General features: G+C 44.2%; 1 protein-coding gene across 1 annotated transcript in view; it reads right to left on the bottom strand.

Annotated features, from left to right (window-relative positions):
• Positions 1–185: 185 nt before the first annotated feature.
• The window catches only part of LOC103777862 (ral GTPase-activating protein subunit beta), a gene marked incomplete at both ends in the record, with an annotated part of 20,735 nt that continues 7,681 nt past the window's right edge, over positions 186–13,239 (bottom strand). Inside the window, 7 exons of the mRNA XM_008945424.1 lie at positions 186–250; positions 2,797–2,944; positions 3,214–3,328; positions 4,416–4,583; positions 5,922–6,123; positions 12,285–12,501; positions 12,612–12,760. Of these exons, the coding sequence (XP_008943672.1) occupies positions 186–250; positions 2,797–2,944; positions 3,214–3,328; positions 4,416–4,583; positions 5,922–6,123; positions 12,285–12,501; positions 12,612–12,760 (1,064 nt within the window). The remainder of the gene's footprint in view (positions 251–2,796; positions 2,945–3,213; positions 3,329–4,415; positions 4,584–5,921; positions 6,124–12,284; positions 12,502–12,611; positions 12,761–13,239) is intronic.

Below are 13,239 nucleotides of genomic sequence, written 5' to 3'. Positions count from 1 at the left end.
AAAGCGAAGGTCAGGGCTGAGCCACCCTAAGGCGGTTCTGGGTAGAGTTCCCTGTGCCAGAGGGTGCTCTCGGGACAGGGGCGGGACTGTCGCACCTCAGAACGCTGCCTGAGCGCCTTACAACAGCAGGTACAAGGGGAACACCTTCCTTCTGGAGAGGCAGCTTCACAAAAAGAAGCACTCACCGTTTCCATCTGACAGCCAATGGCCTCCAGCAGCGCCGAGTCCTGAACTATATTCAGCATGGCACCTGAGGAACCAGACACAGGACAGTTACCCACAGACCACAACAGAAATCACAAAGCAGCACTGAAGGTCTAGCATGCATCATCACCACCCTGCCTGCAAAAACTCCTGGAAAAAGTTCTGTGAAGCACAGGATCTGCTTCAGGCTTAGCCATCTGAAACGGATGAGAGCTGGGACAGAGAGTGCCTTCAGCTGTTTCAAAAATGCTTTGAACGCAGGATTTTCAAATTCCTCTGTTCAGAAGGATTTTGGTTTCACCAAAGGGTTGGAATCATTTCTTGTCTTGCATCAAATTGTGCTCATTTAAAAACTCAGGTTACATTTAAGAGTATCTACTGATTCTGGGAAGAAAATAAAAGTATTTTTTAGGTAACTGAAAGAGCTAAAATGAGCTACAGAGTCCAAAGACACCTTGAGGGTTATGCAGTGCTGCCTTGGCTATGTTCTTGCCTCACAGAGAGGCCCCATTGCCCAGTTTGGCCATTAGGAGCCAAAAGGCAGCTGGTGACTGGCAAACAAAAACATGTTTTCAAGTCTTAATGTACTACCAGTACCTACAGCAACCTGCACGAAAAGCATAAATTACATCTGGTCCATTCAGCAACCAACAGAGCAAAGCACCACACTGGTTCTCACACTGACCAGTGACACGAACCCACAAACCACTGTAACACCTTCTAGATTTTATAAACACATTTCTGCCCCTGCCTCAGACACACAAACAAAAAGTAAAGTTAAGGATAATACTTGCATCATTGATAATTTGTCAGTTTGCAGAGCAACTCATAGAATCATTATGGTTGGAAAAGACCTCTAGGATCTTCATCCCAAAATTTCCCTAACCCCTATGGTCTAGTGGTCTGAAGTGCTACATGTACTCATTTTTTGAACCCCTCCAGGGATGGTGACTCCATCACCTCCCTGGGCAGCCCCTTCCAGTGTCTGATCACTCTCTCAGCGAATAAATTCTTCCTCATGTCCAACTGAAACCTCCCCTGGCACAACTTGAGCCCGTTTCCCCTCATCCTATCATCAGTAATTTGGGAGAAGAGACCAACACCAACCTCACTACAATTTAGGTAATCGCAGAGAGCAATAAGGTCACCTCTCAGTCTCCTCTTCTCTAGACTAAACAACCCCAGTTGCCTCATCTGGTCTTCATAAGTTAGACACGGATTTTGTTGAGAAGCTGGTGGCACGTGTGAGAATCTCCAACTGAAGTGGGAACTCATCAGTGCTCTCCAACCAAAGCCAGCAAGAAATAACTTCACATAGGGAATCAGGATTTCAAAAACAGGAATACAGGGGAGGTGGACTGGCAGGGACTATCATGGGAACAGTAATGGTAAAGAAGCCAGCCCCACCAGCCAATGCAAACACCAGCTCGGTCACACGGGAAGCTCTGAGCAGGGCACCATGCCAGGGCTCAGGCAGCTCTGAGCAGGGCACCACACTAGGGCTCAGGCAGCTCTGAGCAGGGCACCACGACAGGGCTCAGGCAGCTCTGAGCAGGGCACCATGCCAGGGCTCAGGCAGCACCAAGGGGGCACCACGCTGTGCCTGGGGGTCCTGCCCAGAGCCAGCGCTGTAACCGCCGCCAGCCTCCTCCCTTCACCGGCACTGCCTGCCAGTCATTCCTTCAAGCTGTTCTCCTCTAGCCTTCCACTAGCAAAGGAACTGGTTCAACCACTGCAAGGAAACCTTGCTGAAGTCTCTGCAGCCTGGGTGTGTTCCCCTTCACTTAATTGCTCATGCCCTTTTCTTGCCCTCCCCTGTGATTCCGATGGGCAGACACTGCCCATCACAGTGTAAGTCTGCCTCCTTTTCAAACACGTCAAAGGAAAAGGGTATTGTAACTACTGAAGGACAAGACCATCATAATGTGGAAATAGGCACTTCTAAAGAGACAAAAATGGTAGGGGGAGTGAGGCAGGATAAAAGGCATGTACATTTTTTACTTGCCTGAAAATCTATTTAACTTGACAGATTATGCAGTGTCCCAAGTTTTCAGCTTCTGCTTACTTCTGAGTATTCAGAAGAACATCAATATGCTCATGACCTCAAAGAACAGTTTGCTGCCAAACTACAATGCACCTCCAGACTCTGTTCCAAAGACTTTGTTTGAGGATTTACACAGTGCTAAGCAAATGCCATCTGTATTTTGCCAGTGCTGGGCCACTGGTCACCCACCATTTCAATTTGTTTCTACGCTTAATCATGCCCAAACTAACACATCAGTCAAGAGTCCTTCCCAACATTAAACCAACATTTTTTTCCTGTTTCCATTCCTAGCTATGACTGACTTCTGCTAGAATAAGCTTTACTTCAACCTCTACTCTTCAAGTACTATTCCACATTCATAAAAGGAGAGAGATTGTATTAATAAAAACATGAATCTGGCTTGATAGAATGAGGGACATTCTACAGATGACAACCTGACAGGAATTTCATCTTTTTTCTTGCAAAGCAACATGTTACTAAGAGCCCACATTACTCCAGGACAGATTAAGACATCTCTATAACAGTTAATAAAAAGAAGTTTAAATAACCTAGTATCATTTGAGTGTTGTTGGGATCTGTTTCTGTTTGCAAAGCTCCTATAAGTATATTCACAAGCCTCAGCTTCAAGGAAAGGAACGTTACGGGTTTATCATACGCCGAGCTGTCATCGTTGCTGAATTTCCCTTCCAGGACAACCTGAAGGAAAAATACATTTATTTCAGTATCAGATAGAGATCCCACCAGCATGTTATAGATTTCAAAAGGTTCAAAATCATGTTATAGATTTCAATATCCACAGCCCACAGTGCTACTGGCACTTTGTAATGCAGTCTCACCAGAACTTGCTGGAAGAGTTTTAGAGCTAAACCAAACCCCAGATACAACCCCCAAGTCATCCAAACCCCACTCCAAAACAACCAGGAACACAGAAATGGAAATGCAAAACAGAGTGGTAGGTTTACTACCTCAGACTTTATGGTTCCAAAATGATGAGGGAGAGGTAACAAAGACAGCAGGATGTTAATCGAAGCTCTTCTTAGTTCTGTGGGGTTTACATAGATTTTAAACTTCGAGAGTTCTCTGCAAATCAAAGCGTCATACAGTTAATCAACCTTTCAGAGGAATTTGGAGCCAAATTTAATTAAGTTTAAATACACAGCCACTCAATAGTCTTAAATAATCTGCAGTACACACTGTAGTATACAATGTTCTTCCTAGGCATAGGAGTTTTTTTTATTTATTTTTTTTTAAAACAGCAGCAATAACACAATGAATGCATGCAAGAACCATCACTTGCTAAGGATTCTGCACCCCATACACAAGCAATGAGCTGATGAATGCATTACTCATATACTGCATCTTCAAAGCAAGAAGTTTTGGTCATGAGTCTCTGCTGGCTTATTACAGCTCAAACCCACCCAGAGATCTGCAGAACAAGCTCCCGCACATATTGCATGAGCACAAGCTGCTTAGCAAATAGATCTACTTTGTTTGGTAGCCATCAGCAAGTTCTGCTACTTTTAAGACCTATCCAAAAGCAGCAGTGGCTCAGATTTAAGCCCAGAAGATAAATAATATTTTATGCATAACTTCAAAATAAAATGCAGTATCACAACAGAAAACCTATGTTGAAGGAGGCATGCACAGAGTAGCATTAAGTGTCTTAAATTACTTAGCAAAACATCCAGGAATCTATAAAGCTCTGTCACGTGAGGTTGTATCTTCTGGTTTAAGAATCTGCTCCAACTTCACCAGCCTGTCTAAATTATGAGTTTTCCTATTTAATGATGTGTAAGATTAATCTCAATGAAATCACTGCAGCAACAGCCACTGATGAATACCCTGTGAAATTTTACTTAAAGATCACTAGGCTTTCAATATGTTTGAGCTAAATCACTCCTTTTCCCTACTCTTGCAGATACTGCTTTCCATCAATGAATATTCAGATAGCGGGAGCTCATAAACTCTAATTTCCAATTTTATTTAATGCTATTTTCTTTAATAATAGTGCTTATTTTAAATTAAGTAAGTGACTTGTGTTATTATCACCACATACATACATCATGTGGCCCAAATTACAGAACTCCTTCAGTGAGATGACAGAAACACCAGAAGATACCCACCTCCCCACATTTCCAATGATGTTTATATGGAAATAGCAATTTACCTGTCAGGTAAAATAGTTTCAAGAGCCGAAATGAAATAAGGAACCACAACATCAATCCCTTTCAGGTCACAGCAGAAGAGAGGAGGGGAGTTTAGAATAACACTGGCAAGAACAGGGTGGCAAACGAAATCCGCTATCTGCAACCCCTGAATTAAAAGCATGTAAAATCTGACAAAGAAAGATAAGATTAAATTATTCGCACATAAAAAGCATCAGTAACTCACAAGGACAAGAATGTGCAGTCACTTCTTGATCTTTTCTATATAAAATTTAGTAAGTTTCAAAATCAGAGCTAGAAAATATCATGAGCATCCGCACCAAGTTACTTTAGCCCAGGCAAATATCCCTAACCAGCTGAACAAAAATCCCTCACAAATCACATCTATTTCAGGTGAAAAGCCAGTGCAGCACAGTTTTACTGAAACCTCTGACCTGCTGCAACACGTGGAGCTCTGCAAACACAGCCCAGATGGCTACTAACAGCACCCGATCAGGTGCTCTCCCACCACTCCCTTCCCCATGAAAGGATGGGAGCAAGACCTTGATTTTAACTCCACAGCAAGAAAAATACCAAAAAATCTTTCAGGAAGGGGGTGGAACAGGACAGGACACACTGAGCAGTGATATGGAAATGCAATCAAACCACCATAATAAATAGTTCAAACAAAAAACCAGGGGGGGCAGGCACCTAGCTGGCCCCCATCCTAAAGGAGTTAGTTTCTTCCACACTTTCTTTTTGAGAGTACTTATATGCCCTTTATTTTTTTCAAAAGGCTTGTAAACACAAACTATAATCTATATGCAAAACACTACAACATGCAAGAAATAAAATAGTTTGGTCTTCAAGGAAGTTTTGATGTCATCTGGGACAAGTGTGCCTGAAAAGTTGAGAGAGTCATGATTTAAAGTTGATTCTTTGCCTCTAGCCTTTGCTATTTCCCTTTTTAACAAAAATTTAGAAAAAAGGTACACTATGATAGATCACCTTATTTTATTAGAAAAAAAAAATGAAAACAGAGGTAGTTCAGAGCACAACAGTTTTAAATAATTAAATATAGAAAGGCAGTAATATTTCAAGGATAAAAAAAAAAAACAACCAACACATTCCACGCCAGTGTTGTGGCCTTTGAGCATGTAGGACCCTTCACGGTCTAGTAACACGTACAAAGTCTTATGTCTGCACACTCACTCTTTGCACCAGAACAATTCTGAGAAACAAGAATACAAGAGACAACAAAGTGTCCAAAAGACAATGTTCCTTCCAGCTGGGAGGCACTTCGAGGCACTTCCCTTCAACTGGGACTTGAAGACAACCCAGTGAAAACCAGTGAAGGAAGATGACAAGGAAATCGCTCCTCGCTTTAGCCAGGGACCCCACCCACACCATCTGAAGGCTAACCAGGTGTTTCCTGAATTGGCACATCAGGATTCAGCCAGTAACTGAACGCTGTTCAGTTTGCACCATGAAGTCACACCCCAACAAAGCAACCGGAAGGCGGTTAGTACCGGGACAGGTAAGCTGGCAGGATCTCCTCCCCGGTCTTCTTGCTGCAGAATATCCTGCAGAGCGTGCCGCACGCCTCTGCCCTGCCCGCCTCGTAGTTGTCGGGGAAGTCGCCGGCCTCGAGGGCGGGGTTGGAGGCCAGGGTGTCCGTGGACAGCTGGGAGCCCTTGCGGCGCAGCTCCGCGCCCGCCTGCGCGGCGATGGCTGGGGAGAGAACAGACAGCGATTGGTGCGGCGCCGGCGCGCGGAACAGGCTCATGGGACCCTGGACACAAAGATCAAGTCGAATTTAGGAGTTATCATGAAGCTGTTAGTTCACTAGATTTGAGTCAGTGCCTCCGTTTAGAAAGTGTTTGTGGGTATAACTAACTTGTTTCTTTATGAGGATGACAATAATTGACCTTCATATTCTAGAGCCTGTCCCAGCTTGCTGCTGGGAAGAGTACAACTATATGCAGTATTAGATTCCAACCCTCTCTGGAGGACAAGGATCTTCCCTCACCTAGTCCTTATCTCCAGAAAAAGGAAGTACCACCTTGCCTTGCCACCTTAGAATAGAAATAAAAACCCCAAACATTTAGCTGGTTCCATTACTGCAACCTCCAAGCAAGTGCTTAATTTTCAGCGGGCCAAGTAATCTCTGATGCTGCTCTGAACATCATGTTCCTTTGAGCCAATTTTGATACATAAACATACTTATTAAAAGGAAAAGAAAAATCAAAAAATTCTAACAACTCTCATCAGAAAGAGGTTTACTGAAACACTCTCTCCTCACATGACTACTGAAACTGGCAAATAAATCTGAGATCCACAAAGGCCTCTCAGGAGCCTGCTGTGACCTCAATGGGACATGGTTCTGCTGAGCTTTGTGCCCCTGCCTGCAGGAGGGTTCTGCAGGCCCAAGGCAGTGGGATTCATGTCTCTCTAGAGAGATTTCTGCTTCCTTGTCACAGATCAGTATCGCGTGCACACGATGCAGGAGGCTACTCACTTTGCCAGCTTCATCCTCTCCTCCAGGATGGCAACTAAAAAAAAGATATGTGGCTCTCAATGTGATACCTCACCCACCCCCCTCCTTTGTTCCTCGGACAATTTCACTCTTGGATTACTAAGGATAGAAACAGCACGTTCCTTCTTATTTTTAGCTAAGACTCTATTGATTTTCAAAAATTTTATAAGCTACTAAACCAAACAACAGATAATGTGTGGTCCTAACAGGATCATGCCAATGGAGTTCTACTAATACCAGAGAACTTCCTCTACCTCAAGGAGAAGCTTGGGACACTGAAGAAGACCAGATTCACAATCAATCTTGCAAACAAAGGCCCAAAATCACTTCAGCATTTGGAATACTTGCAAATTTACAGGTGGTGATGAGGTTGTTTTTAATCTTAATTTTTTTTTTGTCTTTAAATTCATCATTTAACCTGTTACCTTACAAATTTTTGTGACATAAGTAGCAAATAAGCACAAATCTTTATGCATCTTCCCATGAGCCATTTTTTGTCCTAAATAAGCTATCCAGCAATATATTGTAGTTGGAAAAAAACACTACATGCACAATGCATACAAATCAAACACTAGGTCTGTAAAATAAGCTTTAAGTAAAAAAAAACATGGTTAGTGCAAAGTCCTGAAACTCATGGCATGATCACAGACTAAAGTACAGAAAAGATGGGACTGATTCAGGCAGATTAATTTGCTTTTGCCAACAATCCTCCCCATTCAAAAACACACACAAAAAAATTACTTGTCTTTTTCAAGTAAAAGTGCAAAAGCTACAAGAGACAATGAGAATGAATTTACAAATAAAATATGGGATGATGGAGAAAGAAAAGCATGACCGCAATTAAGGAGAAGCTACTGGTTCCTACTTACAAGATTTATAAGAAAGAAGAATTTGGATAAAAGATGCTGCAAGATAATAGAAATAAAATGGAAACAAATCAAAGGACAGCAGTAGTTATAAAATACTTTTAAGATGGTGAATTGTAATATAAGTTAAGAAGCTTTTAGCTTTTTTAAAAAATAGATTAAAAGCTTTATGATACAGCAAGCTCGTTAAACACATAGGAAATTGGCATTCAGGTCCAAAATTATGGTTTGAAAGTACCATGCAAAACAATGAACAAAAAGTTACAAAATACTAGTAAGATTTAGAGCTGTTCTTACCAATGTTCATCTGTTCTTTACATGGATGTATTAACCCTTCCCAGCTCAAGGACCTCTCTCTCTGTTGCATTAGGCTGTCCCAAGGGTACTTACCTTGGAGTCTCCTCACAGCAACACTCCTGCTTCCAAACTGTCACTTCCTGGCAGTGTTACAGCTCTATCTTCCCTAAGCCCAGTTGCTAACAACCAGTACACCCAAGTGTGCCTCCCCTGACCACCAGCTCAACCAACAACCTTCCAAAGGAGACATCAAAGGCAGAAGACTACCAGAAATATCAACACCCCAAAAACAATCTCTAGAGAAAGAAGACAGACTCCAGTCACGAGTACCAGGACAGTGCCACCACCTTGTGAGAGCTGCTGCTTTGAATGTGCAGGATCAGATCAAGACCTGTGACCAAGCCCATTGGCAATACTCAAGATGTCCCTCATCAGGGCTTCTTAGAGTTTGCTCCTAGCCCAGAACCTTCTTTGGGACATTAACATCAAAGACAGTAGGGCCATAAGAGATGATGGCAAAACTACACCCCAAAACTTCCTCACTGCCAATAGCCCCTGGGTGATGATACCAGACACCTGCCCAGGTGGGACTCCTTTAGCTGCTGTAAAACACCCAGCTGGCAGGCTTGTGATGGGCTTCTGTAGGCACCAGAATTAACAATGAGCCCAGCAGACTGGAAGATGCAGCTGCTAAAATGCTGGCACGTGTTCACTAGTTTCTCCTAATTCTCACAAGTTGTTGAGGACACCAAGTAGCAGCAGCATGCACTGCAAGGCCAAGCTTCTCTAACTGAAACACATCCTGCCACTGAAGTTACTCAGCACATGCACACGCCCCCAGAGCCATCATATTCAGGGCTAGCTTCATACGGCCTTCAGAAGGAGTTTCTCAGGAAGATGGTTTCTCAAGTACCAATCACAGGGAGCTATTTATGCCACACTAACAGCTAAATAAATATCATGCAGCCATCTAATTCTAAAGACTACAGCAGCAGGATCTAGTGCCTTTCAAACAGATCATTTTTCCTCTCACCACAAATAGAGTGATGTTCATTTGCTGCCTGCTATGAACTGATAAAGCTTCACCCTCAAGGTCTTGGTGCAGAAACTAAAACCTGGCATGGGGCACCTGAAGCACAGAAGTGTGACACCAGTGATGGCAAGAACACTGGTTTGCTTCCCAATCCAAACACCACCACAGGACTACCTTGAAGGACAGGGCTCCAAGAGCAAACAGGAAGACTGCTTTTCAGGTGATGAACTCCAGCAGTACTCAGCCATATCTAGGTGACCTCCAGCTGATCTTGTGGGAGAGAAAATTCTTCCTCTTCCCAAAGAGAGAGTGACAAAACCATGGCAACCACAAACATGAAATAATTACAATTATTCTGATTCATGCGAGGGTTAGTACAAGAAGTTCACCAATGAAGATGACAGAAAACTGACCAACAGTGGGGCAGCAGTTATACTGACAGAACCAGAGAAGAGCTGAGGCTTGGGGGGACCACTGGAGATTATCCAGTCAGCACCCTCCCCCCACCAAAACAGGGGTCACTGGAGCAAGCTCCATTACCCTTCCACCCATCCAGACATTTATCTCAGAACCTACAAAAAGCTCCACATTTTTTCCATCAGTTATTTTTCTCTGTCTTCCTTTCTGGAGGTTAAAGAGTTCAGGATATGTGAGGCTCGAGGAGGAGGAGGAGGAAAGCAATGTCACATGGCAGAGGATGAATAAGAAACACACACTAGAAAAAACAGTGTTCCAGAAAGGTGTCCCTGGGCAGGGGATCTCTGCAGGACCAAGCAGCCATCTGTATTAAGATATTTCACCTCTTTTTCAAAAGGGGTCAGTCCTCCAGCCAGCAATGGAAGAGAAATCATACCAGAGAGCTATGAGAGAAGAAATTCTTAACTGCATGGCACTGAAACAAACTGAACATTAGAAAGGTTTAAAGCTGTTGCCATCTTATACAGCTGCAGTCCCAGCACGAGAAGAAAGCCAGTGCCTGTGAGCCCAGGGGAAGCCAATGCTACCTAGCAAAGCTGATTGTAACTGCAGACACAAACTGTTTAAACTGTTTAGTTTTGTATAAAAATTCTAGTGCTTCCTGAAGCTAATGCCAAGATTATCAACGGCAGTGTCAAACATGGTAAGAATATTCAAGCTAGTGGCAAAAATACTACTGTGCCAGGCTACAGAGGATAGCAGATGGACCATGACATACAGGTACAGACGACCCGCAGCCAAAAAGCAGCATGTTTATTTTTGTCCTCTTTCCTAAGGGGAGAAGCTGGGGCAGCTAACTGTCCCTCCAGCCACATCTGCACTGGGTAGCATGCGCAGAGGCAGGTGGACAGACACCACATGCAGATCTGAGCATTACCAATGGGCCCCACTCATGGGATGGAGGGGGCCCACATTACACAGCCCTCCTGGCCCACCACCTCAGTGCAGCACAGCACCTCAGCCTTACACTGTTGGAGGAAGAAAAGACTCCATATGCAGGCATCAGGCTTCACAGATTAGACTCCCAGAACAGAAGGTTCTCAGTTTGGATTTAAACCATATTTAAAAGACACTGGTGCTTCAAGTGAACAGAAACTGCAGAAGTCTAGATCTTTGCAAGTCTTGCTACACTTTCTCACCTAAAGCAGAGGCTATGCAGAAGGACTTACCCAAAACCATAAATCAGGCAATCAGACTTTGGTGCCTCTCTACAGAGTTTCAGCCAGTTTTCTGGGCCTCCACCAATGTAACTCCCTCAGATCCACTGCTGTTAAATGGCAGAACGTGTGACGTGCTAGGTTCTGCTGAGGAGCGTGGAGGAGGAACAGAATCAAGCAACTTCCAAAGAGCTATTTCTGCTTTTCAGGAAGCTAGTAAGTCCTCTGAAAGGCTAGCTCTATGAAAATTTTGACTGCTCTTAGGCAACAGGGTGCTTCTGCTGGAGTCACAGCACCTCTGCTTACAGCAGACACTGCTGCACAAGCAGCATCTCCACTGACACCCTTTCCAGCTCATATACACCCCATTAAAATTGCTCAACACACAGGTTATGCCAAAATTAAAATGACACAGTCAGTCTGAAAAGCATTAAATACAGAGATACATTAGATGCATATGCAACTGAACACCCTCAAATTATGCCTTACTCCTGCCCAAGCTCAGCTGTTTCTCTAGTAGTGTGTCATTGGCCTTTTGCAGGGGAACATCAACCTCCTACCACCGAAATCCACAACTGAACACTTTGAAAAAACATGTGCTGCATACCTAAGAATGCCCTTAACAGATCCCCAATCCTAAACCCCTGGCCTCCAGGGGGATTTGTGACCCAGCAAACGAGGGAGATCATCAGTTTAACTGCTGGTGTCAGGTCCCACTATAAACCCAACCTGCTACAACAAACTTCCTCCACTTTCCTTACTTAGGCCAGTGAGGGCCTGTGAATGATCTCCTGCAAGACTTCAGCAGACATTCCAAATACTACATGAAGAACCAGGAAAACGCAAGGTGTAAGGAAGCTTATTCTTTTCTGGATATTATCACCAAAAGAAGAAAAGTGCTAAAAGAGCCCCTCTGAGCAGAGCACTGATTCTGCTATCATGTCTCAAAGCACCCACCCTCTGCAGCTGAGCAAAGCACAGGAGACAAAATGAATCTTGTAGTTAAGGACTAAAGACAACCAAGGTATCAAGCCCAAAACGGAAACACGTTGCAATTGTCACTGAAAGGCAACAACTCCATTTGCCATTTTAACAACTTCTGTTTTTACAAGACTCTCCAAAACTCCACTTTGTGCAGTACTTGGAGTGACATTTGACAATTTTTCAAACATTGAAGAGTCACTATAAAAATTTGCTATTACTCAGGGATACTCAAGCAGATTTTAAATTAGGAAGGGGCCTCATCACATTATTATATATAATAAAATTTTCCCAACTAGCATAATTGAGACTGCCACACTTGTTAGAGCAAGGGCCTGTTAAATAGTAAAATATGTTTTTTTAATTTTAAAGGCCCCAACCATGTGCTTGGCTAATAACAAGTGCTGGCTCAGCTGGGAGGGGTTAACCACAATACAGCACCTCAGTTCACTGGGGCTTTTCGATTATGCATATGTTAATCTTGCAGGTAGGAAATGTCAATAAACAAGGAGAAAAGTGTACATATGTTTTTCAGTAACACTTACCAGTCATGCTGCTGTCTCTGTTTATTCCATTATGAAGTTTACAGTGAACAAACGCTGCATCAAATAGCCATGAGCCAAAGAGGTTCAAGATGCTGTTCACTTTCGGCCTGCGAGGAGCTGGCAGTGGCCGCGGCTCCGAGCTCGTCTGATTCGGGCTAGAGAGTGGAGAAGTAGAGGAGGGTTGGTGCTGCACTTTGGACGTATGTGCAGTCGTTACCTATGTGAACAGAAGGACAGGTCAGCTCCTAGAAGCAAGGACGCTGCTTCCTCGGGCCGGGGAAGCGACCGGGAGGCTGAGCTGCTCAGGGGCAGGAGGTGCAGCCTTACGGTGCTGGTCTTCATGGTCGCCTTGTTGACGGTCACGGCCCGGTGCCGCCGGTTGTGGGGTGGGGTGGTGTTGGTAGCAGTGTTCTGGGGCATGCTCAGCCTGTTGACTGGCGTGGGCGGCGCGCTGTCCGACCGGGGCCGTGAGATGCCTGGAGATCAAGAAGTAATGCAAGCTTTCAGCAAAATTCCACAGGCTTACACACAGCAGTCCAGCTCGTAAGCCTCCGGCCTTCTGCAGATAGACTGGCAGCCCTCCTCACCCCCCAGAGCAGCACTAGTTGGAAAACCATATTTCCACTTTTACTATTAAATGCACAAGCGAAACAAACCCCTCACATTAGCTAGGCAAGTGATTCCAACCACCACAGAACCATGTGGGAAAGGGCACATGGGAGGACCAAGTCCAGAAGCAGGCAGAGGGAAAGGGGCAAGGGTCATTTGCCCAAGCCAATTTAACAGCTCCCTCCTGCCAAACTTCAGACACTTCTCACCTTTGCCTTTCTTTCCCAACCATACCTTCCATGCCCTGTTCTGAAACACTTTCATCTGCCCCCTCAAAGCCAACTTAGCTCACTAAATTAAGATGAAACCCATCATCCACCATACAGTCTGCCCGAGCACACCCCAC

This window comes from Merops nubicus, unplaced genomic scaffold (genome assembly GCF_000691845.1).
Source record: "Merops nubicus isolate BGI_N331 unplaced genomic scaffold, ASM69184v1 scaffold45778, whole genome shotgun sequence".
NCBI lineage: Eukaryota > Metazoa > Chordata > Aves > Coraciiformes > Meropidae > Merops > Merops nubicus.
Note: the sequence above shows the minus strand (reverse complement) of the source record. Positions and strands in the feature narration are given on the sequence as shown.